The 25,606-nt window shown below is 35.3% G+C and overlaps 1 protein-coding gene across 19 annotated transcripts in view; it reads right to left on the bottom strand.

The window, feature by feature from the left end:
- Positions 1-4,915: 4,915 nt before the first annotated feature.
- Positions 4,916-25,606, bottom strand: part of PARD3 (par-3 family cell polarity regulator) — a 670,322-nt gene continuing 649,631 nt past the window's right edge. For all 19 annotated transcript variants that reach the window (XM_031939686.1, XM_031939702.1, XM_031939690.1 and 16 more), the window contains 2 exons: positions 15,673-15,800; positions 4,916-7,059 (listed from right to left, as the gene is read on the bottom strand). In XM_031939686.1, the coding sequence (XP_031795546.1) occupies positions 6,666-7,059; positions 15,673-15,800 (522 nt within the window). In that variant the 3' untranslated portion in view covers positions 4,916-6,665. The remainder of the gene's footprint in view (positions 7,060-15,672; positions 15,801-25,606) is intronic.

Raw genomic sequence — 25,606 nt, 5'->3', positions numbered from 1 at the left:
TTTCTTACAGAACAATAATATTCCATAACATTCATATACCATAATTTATTCAGCCATTCTCCAGTTGATGGGCATTCACTCAGGTTGCAGTTTCTTGCCACTACAAACAGGGCTGCCACAAACATTTTTGCACGTGTGGGTTCCTTTCCCTTCTCTAGTATCTCTTTGGGATACAAGCCCAGTATTAACACTGCTGGGTCAAAGGGTATGCACAGTTTGATAACTTTTTGAACATAGTTCCAAATTGCTCTCCAGAATGGTTGGATTCGTTCACAATTCTACCAAAAATGTATCAGTGTCCCAGTTTTCCCACATCCCCTCCAACATTTGTCATTATCTTTTCCTGTTATCCTTGTCAATCAGAGAGGTATGTAGTAATATCTCAGAGTTGTCTTAATTTGCATGTCTTGATCAATAATGATTTGGAGCACCTTTTCATATGACTAGGAATGGCTTTAATTTCTTTATCTGAAAATTGTCTGTTCATATCCCTTGACCATTAATCAATTGGACAATAGCTTGAATCCTTATAAATTTGAGTCAGTGTTCTCTATATTTTAGAAGCCTTTATCAGAACCTTTAAAAATGTTTTCCCAGTTTATTGCTTCCCTTCTAATCTTGTCTGCATTAGTTTTGTTTGTACAAAAACCTAACATAATATAATCAGAATAGTGTTAGGTGTGGGTCAGTGCCTAGTTTCTGCCATACTAGTTTCCAATTTTCCCAGCAGTTTTTGTCGAATAGTGAGTTCTTATCCCAAAAGTTGGGATCTTTGGGTTTATCAAATACTGGATTGCTATAGTCATTGACTATTTTGTCCTGTGAAACTAAATTTATTCCACTGTCAGCTGCTCTATTTCTTAGCCAGTACCAAATGGTTTTGATGACTGTTGTTTTGTAATATAGTTTTAGGTCTGGCACAGCAGGGCCATCTTCATTTGCATTTTTTTTTCCATTATTTCCCTTGAAATTCTTGACCTTTTGTTCTTCCAGTTGAACTTTGTTATTATTTTTTCTAGATGTGTAAAATAATTTCTTGAGAGTTTGGTTGATATGGCACTGAATAAGTAGATTAATTTAGGTACTATTGTCATTTTTATTATATTCACTTGGACTACCCGTGAGAAACTGATAGTTTTCCAATAGATTAGATTTGACTTTACTTGTGTGGAAAGTATTTTGTAGTTGGGCTCATATAGTTCCTGACTTTGCCTTGGCAGATAGACTCCCAAATATTTTATATTATCCACAGTTATTTGAAATGGAATTTTTCTTTGTATCTGTTGCTATTAGGAGATTATTTACCTTATAAAAGGATTACTTTATAAGGGTCCTCAAACTTTTTAAATAGGGGGCCATCACTGTCCCTCAGACTGTTGGAGGGCCAGACTATAGTAAAAACAAAAACTTTGTTTTGTGGGCCTTTAAATAAAGAAACTTCATAGCCCTGGGTGAGGGGGATAAATGTCCTCAGCTGCCATATCTGGCCCACAGGCCGTAGTTTTAGGACCCCTGCTATGGATGCATTCTGAGATAGTTTCCCTCACTACAGTGAAGTTCTTTAACTCAAATTACATTGAGAAATCTGCATTCTATTTTTCAGGAAATCTCTGTTGAGTGATAGGAGGACATGAGCACCTAGAATTTCCCCCTTTTACCCAGTCTTTCAACCTCAACTTATTCTTATTCTAACTTATTCTAAGAGTATATTTAGATCAAACTGCTTTTGGAGCTAATCATTAGTCACAAGCTGAAGGTCATTTTCCATTAAAGCATCTGTCTCTCACATTTTCTGACTTGTGAAAGTTAATATTAGCTTCTAAATTAAGAGGTTATCCGGTTTCCAAAGTTAGAAAAGAGCATCTCCTTACCTGTCAAGTACCACAGAAATCATCCCTGCCTTTTTAATGAACATTTACAATTATGGGGCATTGTGTTAATATCCAAAGAGCAGATTTTCATTATATGGTCAAGCTGTAAGTAGACAGGTAGACTTCATGAATTCACAGGAGGAGACAGATATCCAAACATTAAAGAACCAGATACCTTATGATTTAACACCAGGTTGTCATCTGATAGCGTTATACTAGGGGCTTGTGATGTTTCAGAAACACACTGTCAGACAAAAATAATGATCATTTTGTTGTAAATCTTAGAAATTTTTAAATAAAGTTTATAGTTATAATATGTATATGTCTCATTTATATACAGTATCCAGGAGAAATAGATTAGTCTTATCAATGCTTCTAACTAGCTGTTATCTTATCTTTATAGCTGTCAAATCCCCTAGGCCTGGAGTTAGGGAGGCTCAGCTTCCTGAGTTCAAATCTGTGCTCAGACACTCCCTAGCTATGCTACCCTGGGCAAGTCACTTAATCCTATTTGCCTCAGTTTCCTCATCTGTAAAATAAACTGAACAAGGAAATACAGGCAATCTATTCTATAGTCTTTGCCAAGAAAATCTCAAATGGAGTCATGAAAAATTGGACACAACTGACTAAGTCCCTTATCTTCTAGGAAAGCACTTGAAAGATGCCATCAAGTGTATAGATTTCAATGATCTTATGACCTAGTTATTATTTCTACTTTTTTATGTTCTCTTTGCCCCAGAAATCAGTCTGTTAGCTGATGATACAGTCTGGTATAAGACTTCCCAGCAGAATGAAAAGCAACACAGAAATGAAGAAAGCCACTCAGGAACAAATGAGTCCTAGAGACTAGGAAGTCTGCCATAAACCTGAGTCTCTCTCCAACAATCAGTTCTGCAATGGAAGTACAGTGGGCACCCCTGACTCTCTTAATTAACATCAGTTACTTCATCTGAATAATGAAGATTAAATGAGTGTTCAGATTCTTCCAGCTATAACATTCTACTAGGTGATCATTCAATACTGAGATAAATGATGGCACTGAGGAAGCATGGAAGGCATGTGGCCTTGATAAAGACAATGTAATACTTGAGATACTCTATTGACATTGGCTTTTTCACCTTTAAAAATGCAATCCAACACTTGACTGGGGGAATCACTATTAAGAATACTGGGGTGGAGCATCTTGCTCTATTTATAATCATCTGATTTCTTGATTAAATAAGAAAATATTTGAAAAGCAATTAACACAGTTTTTGCCATATAGTTGGTATATAATAAATGTTTGTTCCCTTCCCCTTCCCTCATTTTTTCCTTTTGCAAAATGAGTCTTTCCATCTCCATGACTGATTATTCTCACTAATGGACCAAGTTATTGAGCCATTGAATTTGTAATTTCTAAATCCAAATATGATACAGGTGACTGCTACTGTTACAACTTACCTGAGGTAGGTTTTTTTTTTTTTTTTTTTTTTTTAATATCTGACTTTCTAGACAGTGATAATAAGGGTCTTAAGTATCTTTTCTAGCCTGGTGTGGTCCTTATCTCTTAAAATTCTGAGCTGCCTTTGGTGCCAGGGTTTTGAATTTTGATCAAAAGTAAGAGCCTTTAAAAAAAAAAAAAAAAAAAAGTAAGAGCCTTTAATGATCCTAGTGATGAGGAATGCTCCCATGAGGCTTATCTTTCCTTCCTACATAAGCCTGAGTAGCTTTTGTTCCTTTCCCTTAATGAGGACCACAGGGTTCTCTTCTGCTATTTTTTACATTTAGGATCCAAAATATGGCCAAGTTGAAGGACTCTGCAGAACTAGTTATGACTACTTGGTCAATCAGGGAGTCATCAATCAAAATTGTTCTTAGGTTTAGAGTTTTTAAGATTAGAAGAGTCTTAATTCTCTTCCTTGCCAGCAGGGCTTAACAATAGACTTTCTCATTGGAGGATCCAACAAGCAGAGCAGGTCTTGTGAATACCTGAAACACTCTCATCTCTATCTAACCCACCCTAAGATTGCACCTCAGTTTTACTGAAGAAGATCTTTCTGGCCAAAAATAAAAGATTCAGGAATGATGGGTTCATAGAATATGCCATCTCTGTTCTATGTTCACTGCTCAGGACAACGCAATTCAAAGAGTCAGTTGTACTTTAAGAAGTCATGTCTAATAGAGTTCTCCATCAACTTCAAAATTACCTTTTTGCTCATCAGTGACAGTTAAATAAACAATTTTTAAAAAAATTAAGATGAATGGGCAAATCTAGATTTTTTTATGAGCTTTTTCTAATTATACCAAGTATGTGAAAGTTAAACAGTTTTTATTTACCTGACATGCCATACCCTTCCCATTAATGCTATAGTGAGAGAAGTTAGAATTTGTGACAGGATACCCAATGCTATGGCAACCGACTGATTCAAGCACAGGATTACAAGGACTCATACTGTAGATTTGTGCAAAGCTCTCCCACTGGTGGGGACCCTATCCGTGTGTGTACAGGAGACAGCTCATCATAATATGACTAAAATTTAGGCTGCCCTTTTCATTTTCAAAGCACTGTGCAAATATAAATGAATCAGATAACCTTGTCTAAGAAATTACATTGTTCTCACTTTCAATGGGCAAGTAGACATCATCCTGGCTTAGAATGAGGGCTTTTCTTTAAGTTCACACTATTGAGTGCTAAAGAGGAATGAAAAGAGTTGGAAATGCTGTATAATTAATTTTCTGTTCAATTATTTTAGGGGAAAAATTATGGAGGATCCTTCTGGGGGAAAATATCTTCAGGCTTCTTCATTGAGTCCTCATTTCCCCCAGGGATTTCCCTGACATTCTCTTCCCTTGTTGCTGTCACTTTACCTTCAGTGGAGCTCAAGTGGGCAAATGATGGCGTGTTTCCAGATTTGCATGCTGAGTGACACTGGCTATTTTCAGTTCTGTACAATATTAAACAAAAACATCTATTTCATACGTGTGTTTGCTACATATATATGTATAATATGTGTATGTAAAACAAGCTAAGCAGGTTCTACAAGAATATTACAAGTACTACAAAGGAACAGAAATAAGCCTTTTATTATAAGTCTCATATGTACAGGGAAAGCTGTTTCCCACAAGAGCACAATGGCTGTGTGAAAGAGCTGCTGTCACCGTACTTACATTAGTGACACCTTTTAAACACTGTCGCACATTATTAACAAACAAAACCATTAACAATTAGGCATAAAAGACACAGGTACATGAAGCTGGCTTCACATAGTTTCACATAGGTTTGGGGAGCGGGAGGGAGGGGGAAAGCCACAAAAATAAAATGTGCCAGTAAAAAAAATAGGCATATTTTAGATTCCACAATACATGATTCTGCTTTTTATCCTCCCCTTTTTCATTTTTTGTACATGATATGCTGAGCTTTAACCTCAAGCTTCCCCTTCCTTTACATCAGGATTTGCAGGCACTTTAGCAACCCAGCTCTGTTTTACATACATGAAGATCAGACCCACAAATATAAAAACAACTGTTGCATTAGAGATTCTCCTGCTCATTGTACACATGAAAAATGATGCTTATTAAGAGCAATCGTGTTGTTTTTGTGATTTCATTTTTGGACACTGATGTGGATTTGGTAGGATCTATGACAATTTCCTTCGGCATATCCTTTATTTTCTTCATCCGTGTAAAAAAAAATTTAAATGTGGTATCACAATATAGATTTTTCTTAAATAAGGAACTACAGACCAAATGTCAATTATAACAAGACTTCAGAAAAAAAAAGGTAGAAAACAAATTAGCTTTTAGATCTCCAAAGTGACTATCTGATTTCTTTGTCCTGCTCTTGGTCCTCCCCTCCCAGACCTGTCAAAACAAAAACTAATTAAAGTACTTATCATCATATATTGGACTCTGAACACATTCTGGGAGAGTTCTTTCTCCTTCTTTTCCCAATACCTTTTTCATACAACAAAATGCATTTGAAAGCAGATGTGGCTGCCCCTCCTCCAACATCCCATCCCTGTTGTCCTCTTTCCTTATGATAAATGACAGTGAAAAAGCAAACTGTCACTATGGATTTGATTGGGAACTTGTATTTATAAATATATGTGGTCTTCGATGCTTTCCTTCTTGATAAGATTCTAGGTGATATAAAACAAATGTAAAAGGAGCCTTACCATAATTGAAAAGTGTCACAGTGTGATTTTTGTTTTTGAATTAGAATAAAGGAGATTTGTCTTGAAAAGAATATTAGATGAAGAAGGGAAAACCGTATTTCAATACTTAAATATTGATCAAAAAGTACCATAAATGATCTCACTTAGAAATAGCTTAAAGCTGAAATTTCTGGTAGATCTTGTTCTTTTGGGCTCACCTGTCTCCCAAGAGGAATTAAAAGAAAGAAAGATAGAGAAATACCATCCCCAATTCCAGGTTCGTTTTATTCTGCAAGGCTGGATAGTCTGTTGTAATAAAAACCCACTGCAGAGTAGAACACATTGCTGCAAACCCTAATAATGAGTCATTGACAGCTAATGGACTGGGCAAAGATGGTCAATACCCAGGGGAGATGCTTAGCGTACTTAACAGGACGATTGTCAATTGGCGAGGGAAAATCCTTCCATGAAAATAACACTTGAGACAGTGGCAAAGACATTAAGGCCCACCACTCCTTTGCCCATATCACTAAAGGCACTGATTCAGACAACAGAGAGATTCCATAGTACCATCAAGTTTTTTAAAAACTTTCCCAAATACAAGTTCATAGGAAAATGTTCCTTTATTGCATTGCATGGAGGTATATGCCCCCTCACCCACTCAAGAATAAAATGGTCTTCCTTTTTCTGGGGTTTGCAATCTGTTTAACCTGGCTACCTGAGATGGGGAGGGGGGCACATCTTGCCGGAAAGGACCTTTGGGAGGGCCATAATTAGGGTCCTGGACTTTCTTGTATGAGTCATAGTTGTTAGGTCCATCAGAAGGAGGCTTTTTTTTCAGCTGCTGTTCTTTCCGCCTCTGTTCCTGGCGAAGAAGTTCCTGGGTTTCCAACATCACCCTGGCATTGAATCCATGCCCTCCCATGTAGCCATTTCTTGAGCCCTGATAGCTGGAGTATCTGGGATTCTCCTTTGCACTCTGGAAGCCTTCTCCAGGAGAATAGTTCTGTTCCCAGGAATCTTGAGATACAGAGCTGGCATTTTTTCTACTTTGCCTGAAAATCAAAGTACATAGATTGGTTTAGAGTTTCTGGAACAGAGAAAATAAAGTACATTTCAACCTTAATTTCTTGTCATTCTCTCTACTTTGTCTTTAAGATATTTTCAAAAAATTAGAACCATCTTTTCCCTTAACACATGCAATCTTCTCACAACTTCCCACAAGATAGGTGATGATTCTCCTTCAACAACTGGTCCATCAATATCTCTCTCTCTCTCTCTCTCTCTCTCTCTCTCTCTCTCTCTCTGGGTGGCTACATTGGCTACTCTGCTTCAGGTAACAATGGGGTCTGAAATCTCAATGCAATGCTGTAGGGAAATATCGGGATTTTGGCTGCCTGCACTTGGGTGATAATTGCCAGCTTTAAGAGGCTACAATTCAATTCTAAACAAGCAAAACAAAAATTTTATCCAGCTGCCACCACAATGCCAGAGACACGAGCTAACTTGGAGCACACGTAATGGATTACAATACGAGTTCAGTTATGAAAGATTTAAGTCTAGACTCGTTTATGATTAAAAATGCAACAGGCAGACCCTTAAAGCACTGGCTGTAGAGTTGTGTATGTCAGCAGCTAACACTCTTCAGAGGATGTGCTTCTTCTGATTTCAGAATGAGGAAGTTCTGTAGACTAAGCACTATTTTCATGCACACTATACCTTTACCAAAGACCAGGAGGATAAGCTACTTAATTCACTTGCAGTAACCTCGGGAGAGGAAAATAAATCAGAATCATAGAGAAATTTCAAACTCTTATCTTTTTCTGCAATAAAATGGTATATCATCCCAAGTAAACATTATTGTTTGGAAACATTTTTAATTTACTATCAAATCTCTAGATGCTTTTATGAATTTACAATAAGATCAGTGATGATAAAGTAAAACAATTTTGTGCCAGAAAGGAAGACATTCACTAATTTTTGCCTTTAAAATAGGGCAGGGAAAGAGAATTAAGCAATAAAACAAAATATATTGCTTCATTTATCAATGAGAAAAAAATTTAGCTGCAGTATATATTGCTCAGCCTTTCACATCAGTGCATACATACAACATGGCTAGATTTTCATATTCTGGACTTTTTTGGGGGGGAGAGTAGGGAAGAAAATAACTTAAGGAGGTCCACAAAGCCACTTTTTCACCCACTGAAAGGAGCAATTTCATCTTCTGCACATTCAGAGTTGCCATCAATATGGCCTAAGATGAAAGAGGTTTAAAAACATTTTCAATAAAGTATGAAATGTAGTTGGGTATGTATTTAGCCAGGAAAAACCCATGTAAATTTCAGCATCATCTTCTGATATGACAGTGATTAATTGAATATTCTTCATTATCTCTCCCTGGTCCTGCTTTAATGGAATCTGGACCATTTATACTACTAGTCTAAGCAGAATCCTTAAATATGATAGAATAGCATATTTGCCTAAAGCACTGATTATTTTCACTTAAAAAGTCATAAATTAATCTTCCTAAAGACATGAACAACAGAAAGTGCCTGCATGAAATCAATGAATTAACATTAATCATAAAACTTTAATTAAAACACTGATCTTGGTACTGATGCTACATTAGCAACTGTGGGCTCTTTTGATAGGTTAGTTATCAAATTCTGAGCAATCAAAAACAGGCTGCAGAGCTGATGGTTCTTTTCATCTCTCACTATGAAGATACATTCTCCCCATGAAGCCTGAAGCTTTAGCTATAAGGAAATTCTGCAGCTTGAATTGAATTGAAAATGGTACCCAAAAGACAGTTTTATGCTATGTTCTATACTTAGAAAAGCTCACAAATGGCCTATTCATTCTGATGACAATGATGATGATGAGGAGGAGGATGTGACTTCAAAAACCACCTATAAGCAGTAGATAGAAGATAGAATTACTTGGGCTTGAAGGATTTTCAAACAAATTAATACAGAGATGACATAATTTCTAACTATCTGAATGAGAGGAGATCATTAAGTTTAAAACTCTTCTGTCCAGAGTTTTAAAAATATGTTTTAAAGTGATTTGGGGGGGGGGGGAAGGAGAGAATAAGGATACAAATGGGCTGGTCTGAGGTATGGGGTAGAAGTTATCAAACTATTAGAATTGCCTATTTCAGTAAGGCAGCTATTTAACATAATTATTGATAAGAAAAAAAGGAAGGAAAGGCCTCTAGAGCCAAAGTTGATAAACTGGCCTTCATTCTGATTTTGTATAGTCTTCAAATTAAGAAGAATTTACTTTTTAAAATAAAGTTGTAGTTTGCCAATCCTTGCTCTAGAGAAGAACTTCTTAAACTTTATCTATTCATGATCCCTTTTGAGAAATTCTTACCCCCCCCTCTTTATATATATATATATATATATATATATATATATATATATATATATATAAAATAATTTTGCAACCACCACATTAAATTATGAGACCCCTTGTGGAGTTGCAAACCCCAGTTTAAGAAGTTGGGCTGTAGAACACTGAGAGATATTAAACCCTAGTTACACCAGAAGGTTTTCTTCTCTTACATGAGAAGAAAATATATGGGCTGCATATTCTTTGAGGTCCTTCTCTTCTGATCAATGAATAAAATAAATTCCAATTCGTAAGTGGACTAGAGAGAGAGAGAGAAATTACTAGAGTCAAAGGAATGGTTGAACAGATGAAGAATGGGATTCCTGGAGTGGTATGTCAATTAATAAAGGAGGAAAAAATATAGCTGTTTAAGCTGGGAATTTTTTTTTTTTGGGGGGGGGGATTCTTTTTTAAGTTCCAAACTGCTCTCCAGAATGGTTGGATCAGTTGGCAACTCCACCAACAATCCTAGTTTTCCCACATTCCTTCCAACAATTATCATTATCTTTTCCTGCTCTCTTAGCCAATCTGAGAGGTGTGTAGTAGTACGTCAGAGCTGTCTTAATTTGCATTTCTCTTATCAATAGTGATTTAGAGCATTTTTTTCATATAACTAGAAATGGTTTTAATTTCTTCATTGAAAATTGTCTGTTCATATCCTTTGATCATTAATCAATTGGAAAATGGCTTGAATTCTTATAAATTTGAGTCAATTCTCTATATATGTTAGAAATGAGGCCTTTATCAGAATCTTTGAATGTAAAAATGTTTTCCCAGTTTATTGCTTCCCTTCTAATCTTGTCTGCATTAGTTTTGTTTGTACAAAAACTTTTTAATTTAATATAATCACAATTATCTATTTGGTGTTGAATAATGCACTCACTTCTTCTTTGGCTACAGATTCCTTCCTTCTCCATAGATCTGAGAAGTAAACTATTCTTTGTTCTTCTAATTTGCTAGTCTAGAATTTTTAAAGACAGAAGATTTCACACATGGATGACCAAGAAGCCAAAAGTCAGCTAAGTAGAGGTTGATTGGCATTTTGAATTATCAGGGTGCCACAATATGAATGGGGATTTATGTCTTAAGATCCTGTTTCTCAGTATATTTCTATATTTATTCATCTCTGATAAAGCTTTATAATTACATGTAATAGTATCTTATTTGTCATGCATATACATTATAAGTTTGAAAAAATGGCATATTCAAAAGTAGAAATGTATGACAAATGTTTATCTTACTAAGCATGACTACGGAGAAAAAATTGGGGGGGGGGGGAGGTGTTACAGAAACTCTACAGTTATTGGAAGTATAGGCATAATGATTAAATAGTCTTTAAGGATCACTCCTTAGAAATCCAACATACTCCAAGTAGGTCAAACAAGATATAAAGCACCTGGCAATGGAAGAGTCAATTCAATAAAATAAACAATAATTAGGCACCAACTGTGTACAGATAATTTTGGGTTCAATTTCCACTTGTTTCTTTTTATAAATAATACTTTATCTGTTGGTAATCAACCCAAGAGGAGTTTCTCAACCCATTCACTGGAATAATCATGCTGCTTTGGAAAGTATAACTTTTCAAATATATTATCTTTTTATTGAATATTCTTCTTCAGAGTGTTCACAGAGTGATAGCACATGAGTGTAGGGGACATGTCTTTTTAACTCCTCCAATAAAGAGCTTTACACACAGCGGTTGTTTGATAAATAAGTATTGTTATCATTGTCATGAAGGTAAAAAAAAAAAATCTTAACCTTCAGATCTCCCAAGATAAACAAAACAGTACAGTTCAAGGTGAGGGATAAATTGAAAAAAAAAAAAAAAAACAAAAAAAACAACAAAAAGATATAATGTCCCAAGGCCAAGAAATCAAGGCTTTTATTATGATTAAACATAAAAGCATAAAAATTTGGCCCATGTATAAACCTAAAGAAAAAGGCAAAAATCAGGCTTTGTATCCAAAGAGAAAGAAGACACTGGGACAGTAAAAGAAGCAGAACCAAGGACAGAAGGAAAAAACAAAAGCCAAAGGGAAAGGAGGCATGATGGATAAGAAAGAAATAACAATGAAGGAATTAAGTGAGGAACTAAGAAACCGTTAAGGTCAAGAGACGTGATTGAAATGAGTGCTACTTGAAATTGGGGAACTCCCTTTCAGGAAAAGAAAGGTAAAAAGATAGTGAGATTAATTTGGGAATTGGGAATTAAAGGATTCTCACTAATTAGGAAATGAATGGGGGTCTACTTGGGTTCCTTTCCCTCCTAGATCCCATGCATATTCTGAATCAATTGCCAGCTGGCTAATGTTTCTTATTTGACATTTTAAGATGTAACTGTAATCCAGCTAAAGACTTTCTTAATTACTGCTTGAATTTACAAACCACCCTGGTTTTCATATAAGGCTCTAATTCAAACCACCTTATCTAATGTTAGCACAGGAGAAGACGGATAAAAAGACCCAGCCATTTGTTTTATTTTATGTTCAACTTGGTAATGACCTGGGCTTTCTTTTCACTTTGGTGAAATCTTTTGGTTTCAAATACCAAACCAACTTGTTTAGACAAAACTATACTAATTGTCAACATCCGAAAAACTAAAGATCCTGTGTCTTTGAAGGAATTCACATGGCAGAAAATTGGATATGGTCTGTCTTTGTACTCCCCCCCCCCCCCCGCCCATTCGCTTTCATATTCATTTTCTTGGTTTCTTTAGTTTCACATTTCTATATGCAGTACCATCTTTCAGTGAATTGTTTCATAAGAGATCAAATTGTAAACAAACTTTAATATTAATATTGATTAAACCTAGAAATACCATGAAGAGCAATATTTCCAAGCAAATAAAAGTATGATCATCTAGTAAAGTTCTCAACCCAATAAGTCCCCATAGTCTAAAAGGATCATATTTGGGGTTCAGATATAATTTGGGACTTTTTTCCTAGTTCAAATGGCAAAGAATACAGAATTTTTAATTTTCAGGCAAAGCTATGGTCTATTTTTCTATGTATTCACAAAGAATCCAAATCCTTAACAATTATGGTGCCAGTTCTGATGGAACTGGCCATCCTCAGCAATGAGATCAACCAAATCATTTCCAATGGAGCAGTAATGAACTGAACCAGCTACACCCAGAAAAAGAACTCTGGGAGATGACTAAAAACCATTACATTGAATTCCCAATTCCTATATTTATGCCCACCTGCATTTTTGATTTCCTTCACAAGCTAATTGTACAATATTTCAGTCTGATTCTTTTTTGTACAGCAAAATAACAGTTTGGTCATGTATACTTATTGTGTATCTAATTTATACTTTAATATATTTAACATCTACTGGTCATCCTGCCATCTGGGGGAGAGGGTGGGGAGGTAAGAGGTGAAAAATTGGAACAAGAGGTTTGGCAATTGTTAATGCTGTAAAGTTACCCATACATATAATCTGTAAATAAAAGACTATTTAAAAAACAATAATTATGGTGCCACAATCAATTCAAGGATGACATTTTTAAGAGGCAATATGGTACCATCGGAAAAAGCACTAGAGATCTAGGCACAGAAGACTTACAGAGTTGAAGTTAGGGATTTCAGTAACATTTAAGAAGGTATCTAAAAATATCAAGTATGTGAAAATTGCTCTGTGCATTGTAAAGTCCAACAGAGAAACATTTAATTATTTGGGGGGAAGGGATCAATTCAATTCAATAAACATTTATTAAGTACCCATCATGTTGCTCAATACTAGAGAGTCAAAAAGAGGCAAAAGATAATTTCAGCCTAGTAGAAGCTTACAATCTAATGTGTCACCAGTTATCCCTTTCAGCAACTGAAACTTTTCACAGGACTAAAGAATTCATTTTTGGAACTTGAAGGGCTGTTGCTTTACTAAAAAAAAAAAAAAAAAAAAAAACCCAAAACAAAAAAAACTAAGGGATAAGAATGAAGTTCTTTTGGGAGGTGTTTGGACTGCCAAAGTATTTGGCTAGATGTTGCTGCCATTGTGAGAATGGCCAGGGTGCAAAATGCATAAAGTGCTGTACCATTTTGAGACCTTTGCTAGTAATTTAAATTTGCCAAAGCTTATACAACTAAGATAATTAACACTAACTGATATTACTAATATCAATTAACCTCTGTCAAGTCTTGATTATAAAATAAGTATAATAACAGCATCTACCTTACAGGATTGGTGTAAGGATCAAATGAGATAATTTATGTAAAGTACTTTGCAAGCCTTAAAACATTATATGGATGCTAGCTATTATTAATAAAATTTAATTAATAAAAATTTCATGCCATTCTCTATCTCTCTTCTCTGCCTCATTTTCCTTCTGTGGTGGATTATTATTTCCCATTATATGATCTCTGAGATTTTCCCATTGATTTTCATTGCCTCTTCTCCTTTCTCTAGACCTCCCCCCTTCCTTAAGCCATTCTCCCCTCTCACCTTTACTCATTTTCCCTTGCCATCCTCTCTAACCACAAGATAAAAATATGTTAAACCCAACAGCTCTTACAACAGCAACAGTGGAATTCTCTAATGACTTCTGGCAAAAGGCTTTCAGATGCGTTAATCCATCCAGGTTGATATGGTATCCTACCTCCTTTGGAATACAGACTTCAGAGTTGTGATGGGTAGCCCACTACCATCCTATTTTCAAATGTGTCTAGTCAGTACAATGTTTATCTCCCCAGTAAGCTGATCTCTCTTTTCTTCCTTTTGCGTTAGGACCTATTCTAAAGCCAGACAATTGCCTTCTGGTCATTCTGCCCAGCTGTTTTCTTGCCACTAGTTCTCCTGCTGTTCCCTTCAGAGACCATACTCTGTGGGGATACAATCCTCAATCCACTCAAACCCTTGGGCTTGCTATATCCTGACTACCAAGTTCAGGAACATAAGCTTGCATTGCCCACTCTGGTGGGTTCTGGCAACATTTCGTGCAGTTTACCTTAATATATATAGCCTGTGAACCTCCTTTTCCCCCTCAACCAATTACAGAATCAAAGTACCGAAAGTCAGCGTTTGGAAGTGAAGGAAATAGATGATGTCTTTGCTTCCCCAATGAGCACTATTACCATAGAACCTCAGTGAAAGTAGCACTAAAGATGGATCCTTAATACTTATGAGAAATCAAAAATTTGCTGTATAGAAGGGGGAAAGTAAGAAGCTTGGAGCTGATATTGTTCCGATTCTTCCCCACCCCTATCCCCACTATTAAATGTGCTGGATAGAGATTTGTGGTATACAGCTGCACTCTAAATTTCTTGAAACCTTGCTTGGCTATAAAGAACATCTTTATAGAAATCTCTCCTCTGGATATGTAACTTTTAAATGTGGACTTTCCCACTATCATTTCCTAGGCAGCTCTCACAGAATCCTTCATTTGGAGAATAATTTGAAAGCAATTTTAGGAACTAAAGTAGGTAGAAAAAAGGAATCAATTTTTTTTCTTTTTAAAAGAAAAAAAAAATCTCTATTGAGCTTAAAAAAATAATACTGTTTACCTATACTCCCCCTAGGTTTGTCCTTTGGAATCAAGCAAGCAGGATAAATCCCTCTTCCATGTAAGAACCCTTCAGATATGAAAAGACAGTGATCATGTCCCCTTTCCTAAATCTCTTCTTCAGGCTGAACCTCATCCAGTTCCTTCAGTAATATCCCTTTTCTTGGAAAATTCCTCTTGAAACTTCATTTTCATGACTCAGATCAAGTAGTACCTTTGCAAGAGGCTTTTTCTGATTCACCTATTTGTTAGAACTCCCATCCTGAAATTGCTCCCCCCCCCACATACATGTACACACAGATGCATGTATTTACATGCACGTACACAAATACAGGCACATGTTTATATTGTGCACGCATTGTATACACACACATGTAATATGTCTATATATGTATATATCTTCTCTTGATTTATCAGCATACACGCTCCCAGTAATATGGAAGGTCCCTGAAGACACTGACTGTATTGTTTAAGTTTCTACAGTCTCAGGATCAAATGTAATGCTCACAGAAATTGGCTTGAATTGAATCAAAGCCTGCCAATGTAGGGAAGACCCCTGACTAACATCTCTGCAAGAGATATATAAGTGATTTTAAATACTAGCATAGATGCACCATTTCCAAGACCTTTTAGTTCCCAATTCCCCAAGGATTACCCTTTGGCTATTTTGCTAAGTTTGAGATCTTTCCTTCTTCTATTGGAAATGAGAGTCACCCGGAGTTTTCTCTAAGTCTGGGAGATCTGGATTATCATAAAAGAATCATCATACCTAGGTAACGAACTGTATTGGCGCTGGGCTTGCTGGAAGCTTTCTCGTTCTTCTTGCCTCTGCCTCTGCATCTGTACTTCCACAGAAACTGAATGTCTTCCACTCTGGGTATATACTTTAGTGTTTGGCTAAAAGAAAAATGTAAGAAAAGCATGAGAAAACAAAATGACTTAAAGAGCATCATGAGGTCACTCACTTTGGGGTATCCTTGCAGATTCATTCTAAAGTATTTACAAATTACCTAAACCATCATTTTCCTTCAACATTATTTCATAAATATCTGTGAAAATGAAAGGGAACAATGGACTATCTTTTAATACTAGATAATAAAGAAATTGCACATTTCTTGGATAAGTCTTTTTAAAAACATCTTTTTTTCAGGGTGTGACATATGCAGATTTGCTACATAAATATCAACTAACAACTTAACCTAGAAATTTCCCCAAACAACCAAGTAAAAGGAGGGGACCAAAAGGATCAGGCAACAATATGGAAACTGACCTAGGAAAAATCAACCACAATTTAAAAAGTAGAAAAAAACCCCACAAATGGAGAACTGAGAATTGGCTATATAGTTATATTTTTAAATGGCAATTATAAATGCCTGTTTTATGCTGATAATGAAATGTTATATGTCTACCTCAGAATCCTTATTATGCAACAAAATGAACCTACATATCCAGCAACTCCATTTTGGTGGTTCTATATGTCTCTTTCAAGAAATGGCTAGTACATACATACATCGATATATATATATATATATATATATATATATATATATATATATATACATACACACACACACATGCAAAAGTGTGTGTGAAGTTCATGCTGATTCATAATATATTATTTAATTGTTTATTATTGTTTAATTATATTGTTATATTACATTATTTAATTACATTGTTTCATTTTCTAGTTGTTAATTCTTAAATTATATATTTTGGCTTGGTTAATCAAAAGCATTGCAAATTATTTTAAAGCTAAGTTATTCAAAATCTATCTGTCTAAAAGTTTAGGGATGCTAGGTGGTCAGTGGATAAAGTTTTGGGCCTGGAGTCAGGAAGACATCTCCCTGAGTTCAAAACTGGCCTCAGACACTTCTGAGCTGCTTGACCCAGAACAAGTCATTTCACTCTATTTATCTCAGTTTCCTCATCTGTAAAATGGACTGGAGAAGAAAATGGCAAACCATTCCAGTATTTCTGCCAAGAAAACCCCAAATGGGATCATAACTGGACTGAAATGACTGAATAACAACAAAATCTATAAGTTTGGGATTATGAGACATGGTGTCAACAAAATCTGACTCGGAGTACATATATAAGAAAATGGAGGCCCTTATGTTTCCTCAAAGATAAACCACTGAATATTTCAACTTTCCACTTATGAGTTGTCCAGTTCCTTTCCACATGTAGTTGTTAGAAACAAGAGCAACTCTACTTAGAGCAGAGGGCCGTGGCTTTTGTTTAATGAAGCATTAAGCAATTGTTCATCATATTGTCAGGAACATGAACAATTAATTAATTTCCCTCTGGCCTCTGCTATCCAGCTATTTTTATTATGCAGAAATGTTCAAGGGGGTACAGTGTGCCTGACAAATGTCTAAGAACCCAAGATCCCTGAAGTGTTTTCGGAATTGAAAGACAATAACAGGAATGGGGACTCCCAATCAATAGCGATCATTAAGCATCTACTGTGTGTGAGATACTGTATTAGATATATGAACCAGTCTCTATCTTCAAAGAGCTTACATTGTACCAGGGACAACAATACATAAAAACATACATATATATATATATATATATATATATATATATATATATACATACATACACACACACACATATGATATATACAATATATATTATTATAATGTGTATATTATATAATAAATATAATATATAAATATAATTATACACAATATGTCATTGTTCTGTAACTGTGATTTTACTAATGCATATTAATTTATTAAGTGCTTACTATGGATAGAGTACTATATAAGCTCTGGGGATACAAACAAAAAGCCAAAATAGTTCTTACCCTCAAGAAGTTTATACTCTAGTGGAGAAGACAGCATATATAGAGACATATATGTACATGCATCCATATATATACACACACATGTAAATGTAGTCAATAACATGAAATACTAATCTCCCTATTATCATTAATTTATTGCTATTAATATAAATTTCATATCAATATATTAATTATTTGATTATTAACATTGTGTCTATAGAAAATACAGATACAAATACTTACACACACATATATAAGTACACGTACACACACATGTGTAAGATAACCTTACAGGAAAGACACAGAAAGTCTTTTGAATTGAGTCTTAAAGTTAACTAGGGCTTCTGTAAGGTAGAAGTGAGAAAGCATTTCAGGTAGGGGATAGAAGTAGCATGTTCTGTGTAAAGAACATCAGAAAGTAAATACAAGATAACCCTAAATAGTATCCTTAGAAGGAAGCTAGAGGGTCAAAGAGGCAGGGAGGATGCAGGAGGCACTCCAAATGTGGAGAACATCTCCTGCCCAGGAGCTGAGAGATGGAGTATCAGGACCTAGTAGAAGGGGGCACTAGGGGCTTTATATTAAAGACAGCTTTCCTCCTAGTTGGATATGATCTTTGCTTAGAGTATGGAAGAATAAAGTTGGTACACTAATGGTTGTTGAGATGCAATAATACAGTAATGTTCAGGGCAAACTTTAAAGCATACGGGTATAAGCAATGAGCATATTAAAAAAACATCCCAGTACAAAAATACCACCACAAAGAGATTAGGCTTTACTATCCCCCAGTCTCCACTAGCGAATGTTTATAACCAAACTCTCTGGAATAAATGTGTGTTAAGAGACCAGCCCCACAATAAAGTTCACATAATACATTGGTGGAGCCTTCAGCAAGAAAAACACTGCACCCAATGAGTCCGGCTTATACAAACACATTTGGAGACAAAGGCATTTTCTTCTCACACCCTTGATACTGGCAGCCTTCAAGAATAATATACGAGGTTGCCTTTTCTGTCTTTCTTATTATTATTTTTTTATTTTTGGCATGGTGAGCCATCAGACATGGGAAAGCAGTGGAAGACCAAGCAAGGAAATGCTAAAGGATTTTTTTCCCCCTCCATTAAAAAAATAAAAAGAATCACATCTCCTTTCTTCTTTTCACTCAGGATAGTTACATACATGTGTCAAGCAGTCTTGAAAGATCTGCCATTCCAAGGCAGGTTTTAGTAACCAGCCCTTTAAGCTCATGCTGCTCTGTGACATTGCTTGCTGGAGATGTGAAAAGAAAATGCAAGACTGTGAAGGAATTTCAGGTGTATTTTTAAAGTTGTTTTTCCCAGAGGCCTGAAAACTCACTTCTGACAGATAGGGAAAAGAATTGAGAGTCTTTTGTTTCTTGCAGTATTTATTTTCTGACACTGCTCTCCCCAAATTCTTCCAACTATGGCCTTTTTATCTAACAGCCTTTACAATCTTGCAATCATGGATTTTATCATGAAATCGGTTCTGAAACTTTAAAATGAAAGAATGAAGCTTTTATAACATGCAGATTCGTACTATAAAATAGAAACATCAGTCTCATTATTGTGGTTTTGCACTTTCTGGCTTTAACAGAATGCCAAATTTTTTGCGATAGTGTCTGTATTAGGTTCTTCAAAAATGCAACCATTTTATTCCTGTAGTTTAGATAAAAATGTCATGGGTCACTAGGTAGCTATGGAAATGATATGCAAGGCTCATTCACAGCAATATGTAAATAGGTACGAACTGGCATGTTTTCTATTTTACCTGTACACAAGGTAACGGAAGGGTTATACTTCACTAATTCACAATTTCAATGAGGACCTCATAAAAATGTAAATTGTGATGGCAACATTAGACTCGCTAATCATAGCTGTGGAGCTTTCTGGTCTCTATCTGGAAGCAAAGCACAAAAAATGGCAATTGTGACCTACCTGACTCCAAAAACACAAAATGTATTTTAAAAATAACAAAAAATAATGAGGGCAAAAAGATAATTTGCAAGTCTGGAAAGAAGCAAATGTTTGAGACTAAACTAACAACAACAAAAACAACAGCAGTAGCAGCAGTAGTTAGCAGCGGTAGCCCAGTTTAACATCTACATAAAGAACCACAAGTTTGGGTCTAATTGTAATAATTCTGTAAGGCCACCCAATCTACATGGCAAGAGCTCTGTTTTAACAAAGAACTGCAGCCTCGTTTGTGAGGAGATATGTGACAAGCACTGACCTTTTAAATCAAAAAAGCAGCTGAAGCTGTGTTAACAAAGGAGGCTGTATGATGTAAATAAATATATGCTCATATATTACACAATACACGGCCAGCCGGGCCATGACACTTGCATCTTTTCCCTGTTTCACAAACCACATATGAAAACTATAGAGGATTTTCAATTGAGATGCAAGGAATTGGATTTTTGTCTTCTTTTGTAAAGATATATGAATTTAAATTTGGAAAGTGAGGGAGCTGCACTTTTGGTATCAATTACTGGTGTCACATAAAATTTAAATAGCATCACATGGTATATAATGTTTTGCTAAATAAATTCCTTAATTAAACATTTTTTCAATTAAACAAAATCATTCTCATTTTACCAAAATAAATTAGCTTGCATTTTCCAGTCTGGATTTCAGATTTCACACAAAGGTCATAGCAAATGTGCAGCCTGTTAATAGACCAAAAGAACAAAAATAAACATACCAAGTACCAAGTTTCAGTACTAATTAGAACTAGGTAAGATTTTGTGACCTTTTCTGGTTTATATAAAAGTATGTTTGACATGTATGAGATGAAATTCATTACTGTATATATCAGAAATTATAACCATATAAAATATTCAGTAGTCCCAAAATGTCCCTCTTACTCTCTGTCTTTACATTGCTATGAAAAAAAGAGAATATATAGTAATTTTCCTGTAAAAGGTAATTGCCGGTAGGCAACTCAAAATGAATGTGATGAAAGGTTCTGGTCTTTTTATATATTTCCCTCTATGGAGAATGTGTAGTATGTTGAAAGTAAAGTACAAGAGAATTGTGAATTTTCAAATAGATGAAAAAATATTATGATTGTTATTGCTGTTAATAGCAGCTGAATGACCACAGGCCCTCTGTGGCTTTGAGAGCTTGTTTTAGTAACTCAGATGTCCTCTTTTATGATACATGTGAAGTTGTCATTAAATACTCAAAACATTTGACATTTTAAAGTCCAGCTAATAGTATTTATTCAATATTTGATAAATTAGAACAGTTTTAGATTTTAATCAAGACTGTGATAAAGTTAACTTTTTGGCACTCCATCCCCTCTCCTTCAGCCTCTCTGCAACTTATCAGATGCTAGTGAAAATATCGATTGAACTCTTGTGGGCCTCAAAGGTTGAATAGCTTAATTGCTGCTAATGATGTTAGTAATGGCTGAAAAATCTGCACAGCATACAAATAGCCCTCATCAAATTTTTATAAAAGTCTGTTTTTGTCTCAAAATAGTATTTGTCATCATCTACTTTTCCTGACTACATTCACATTTAATATTTGAACATTTTCAAAACATGAGACTCATTGAAAATGAATGTAAATGTTCTGCAAAATCATTCGGGTAAACAGTGGTTGGGAAAATACCTTCTGCTCCTTTGTCCTAACATGGCTGGGCAGGGATTCCACTATTTCTTATCTACTTATGCTATCTTCCATCTATATCTATCTTTCTCTGATATCAAAGAGCTTGTCTTAGCCAGTAAATACATCCTTCCTGTCTAAGAAGGAAGGAAGTCTACTTTCTAAGAGACTGGAAGACCCTTCTACTGAGTTGTTGTATACCTCTTCGTGTGGTCTGGCACTTATTTTGTGTGACCTTGAATAAACACTTACATTTACTAAGTCTCAGTTTTCTCATCCATAAAGGAACATAATATTTATGCTGTCTAATTGTCATTATTTTTTTTAAAAAAAATTTATTCCATAGAAAACTATTTTCCCTTAAAAAAAGATCTTCATTTGTTAAATATTTGTTAAAATGTGTAAAAGTATAGTTAGTTCTTTATTATAAATGAGCATTCTGCTTTATGCAGATGAGATACAAAGTCCAAGAGAGGGGAAAAAAAGGAGTAAAGGATAGGATGTATTATTGCTGCTGCTATCATCATCATCATCTGTAAAGACAATTGGGGAAGAAAGCTTGCTAGAAAAGGGCACTCTTGCTGCTGAATATCAATTTTCTTTTTTGAGGTACTGAACTACTTTTAGTCACCGACATCTTGGGATTGAATGGATTTAGCCATCTAGTTATTAAAGTCCCCATTATTCCATTTATCAGTCTCCTCAGCCAGCAAGTATCCTTGTGGATACCACTCAGGTATCTACAAAGTTTTAACATCATACTCTACTTATGTTGGCAGCTTGCAATTTAATTCTTTTAAAAGCAGCACAATGGCTCAACCACAGAAAAATTCTGGATGTTAACCCTACCTTCAGTTTTTGTACCATAATCTTTTAAAGATTTATGCCACTTCTCAATTTAGTGATGCTGTGTCTGGTCGGGGAGTGCAATGGGTGGGGAAGTTGAAGGACCTTTTTACCTTTCTTTATCAAAAGGCTGGGTTCATTTTGAAATCACGGAGCTGAGGAAGTTTTCAGGGCCTCCTTCTACCTTAGGATTTTTTGTGCTACAAAACAACTCCCCCATGGCCCAAGTGAGATTTTCAACAAAAGCCCTGACACAGGTGACTCCTTCCCATTAGAGTTTACAAAGAACATTTGGAGAAGAGGTGAATTGAAAAGGCCACTTTGATAAATTTTCTGCAGCATTCTATTACTTATGTAAAGTAATCAGCTTACATAATTTTCCAGGTTCAATTGTATGTGCTACATCTGGATGCATTTTGCGTACGGGCACATCTTATAAGCTCTACAATTCCGGGCTAATACATTCTAAATTGTACAGCACAGCTCAAAGAGAAGTTTACGGTTCCTTAACACTAAAATGATTATAAATCCTTCCAATGAGTGAGATCATGGCTTTATCCTTTCCAAGTACAGTGATCTTTCAAGGTCAGAATACATAAGGGAAACAATCATTCCAAGGTATTCAGGGCTTATTTTGTAAAGCAGATAGCCAACAAAAACCACACACCAGGCTGCAGTTTGAACAAGTGAGCAGAGCTTATTAAGGGAACAATAAGCATCAGAATCAAAATCAATACATTAAACAGAATTACAGTCACTTTGAACTCATTTACATGATCAGTAGAATAGGAAGTACTTTGCAAGATCTTAATTGTTTGAAAATGAAAAAAAAAAAAAAGAAAAAGGGTCATTGTTCTGACCCACAATTTAGGAAATTATTCCATTCCTAAGGTAATCAGCTTGTCATCCACACAATTCCCTGGTCACTCATTACAGAAAATGATAATGCAGGCCAAGTTGTCTGTCTAAAATTTCTATGGCATTTTGATATACAACAATTTGCCCCGTGACCTTCAGTAGTTGAATTCCCAAGTCTACAAGAGTTCAAGATTTTCTCAAACATTTTTTTTTTTACCATTTTTCATATTAAGAATAAGCACAGATTATACAGAAATTATGCCAAATCCTTCCACATTATTAAAAAAAAACTCATAAAAAAAACAAACTGGAGATTAAATTATGCATGTGCAATCAGTGCTCCAACCTGGAAGACTGCTCACACTTCTTAACCTTTTCAAGATTCTACTTCTCTAAGCAAGATAACTATCTTCAAAGTGATTTTAAAGAAGCATTTACTATTGGTACAATGCTTTATGCATATAAGGCATGACCTGCCACTTGAAGGATCAGAGATTGGTTATTTTGGTTGGATTGGTCCTGAAAGATCATTTGTCTCACCCACTCTTAAGGAAAACTCCTCTCTGTGGCATTCCCAGCAAATGACCATTTGGCCTTTACTTAAAGACCTCAAAAGTGGGAGAAACCACAAGCTTTACAGGACTTCTATTCTAGTTTTAATTGTTAAGAAGACAAGCTTAAATTTACCTCTTTGTAAATTCTTCTATTTCTTAGTTTTGTGGCCATGTAATTTCCTTTCTTCCTCAACTCTGCAATTGCTTGGAGAAATCTGTTCTGCTCCCTGTCCAACAAAATATTTTCTACCTTTCTAGTATTTAACAGGATTTCAAGGCTTTTTACAATACTGATTTTTCTGCTCTGGAATTATGTCAGTCACCTTATTAAAATCCTGGCTAAAACAAAATAACACAGGACTAAAATAATTTTCTGAATACCAGGTATATTTCAGAGGATTCTCATCCCTCCAGCTTAGATACTATTCTCGAGAAAAGTTATTTCACCTCCCTAGACCTATTTTCTCATCTATAAACAGAGGGCTCCAAAAAGATAATCTCCAAGATCTCCTGTGGTTTTAAATCTAGAAATTTAGGATGTTACTTGTTGAATTAATTTCTTTTGGGGTTCTGGATAAAGAACCAATAGTAGTAACGCAATAGTCAATTTCAGAAGTAACCCTGTTATGACTTCTCAAAATCAATAAAACTGCTCCAGGCAGCAAACCCATTAATGCAGAATCAAGTTAGACATGATGTTTTCCTCTTAACCACTTCATGAAGAAGTGCTACTCTAACCTGTAAGTTACCCATTTTCGCTCACTGTTCTTTAGCTCAAAATTAAACTAGATGAAAATGTTTATCAAAAAAATATATGCTTAGGAAACACAGTAGGAACAAGCGAGTTGATTATGGCAAATCATGTAAGAGGATTAACATAATTTTGTCATGTCATTATTTGGGAATGAATCAATTTAGTCAACCATCAGAAAAAATATATTTAAGCTTTATTTTAGAAAAAAAGTTAATTAAGCTAAAACTACTATATGAGGAAACTAGAAGCTTTTATAGGTATCTATTCCGATTAATTCTTATTGACACCCCAAATCCAGCTGATGATTATTTTTGTGAATATGTTGTCATTTCCAAGTTCTAGTCTCATTCATATCTCTAATAGCCTGCTCCAGGAATTTATCATCTCATCCCTGTGGACTACTATGATACCTCCCTAAGAAGTCTCCCTATTTCCATTCTCATATGTCTTGAATATAACATATACTGTTGCTAAGCTCTTCTTCCCAAGTTTGCTGATGTCATTCTCTTAGCCAGAAATCTTCCAAGACCCCCCATAGTCTAGAACATTAAGCTAAAATTTATTCAAGGCTTTCCATAAACTAACTTTGTTACCTTTTAAGTTTTGTCTCGTATTAATCATCCACATCAATTATGTGACTCAAGTCAAGAAAATCCCTTTAACTATCCCTATAACAGAGGATGCTTATTTTCAATCACCAAGATTTTGCAAAATTAATCTTTCTTTCCCTTAGCCTGTCCTGTCCTTTCTTTCCTGCAAATAGCCTTTACCCCTTCTGCTACCCAAACCCTTCGGCATCCCTTAGGATACAGCTTGAGTTCCAGCTTCTGTATGAGGCCATCTCTAACAAGTTCAGCACACAGTGATTTTTCCTTTGTCAGATTTTTACCACTTGTCTTGAAGCTTAATTCTGTATTGCTCCATATTCACTTATTCATATAATTCCTTAAATTTTGATTACAGAGGGCAAGAAGCTAGCACTTGCATGAGGATTTGTGCATAAAAGTTTATTTACTTCATGTGTGTATGTATACATGTAGTTTTCTTTAATTAATTAAGTTAATTGAGGAGAAGTGCTATTTTGTTTTTGTCTTTGTATTTCTACTGCCCAGCACAGACCCTGATAGTATATGGTAGGTATTTAATAAATGCTTGTTAATTAATTAATTGACAGAAAATACTTTTCAAATCCCTTAATTTTGATTTCATGGTTTAGAATGGCACATCAAATCCATTATCAGGCAGTACAGACAATATATATTGGTCCA

This window comes from Sarcophilus harrisii, chromosome 5 (assembly GCF_902635505.1).
Source record: "Sarcophilus harrisii chromosome 5, mSarHar1.11, whole genome shotgun sequence".
Classification (NCBI taxonomy): domain Eukaryota; kingdom Metazoa; phylum Chordata; class Mammalia; order Dasyuromorphia; family Dasyuridae; genus Sarcophilus; species Sarcophilus harrisii.
Note: the sequence above shows the minus strand (reverse complement) of the source record. Positions and strands in the feature narration are given on the sequence as shown.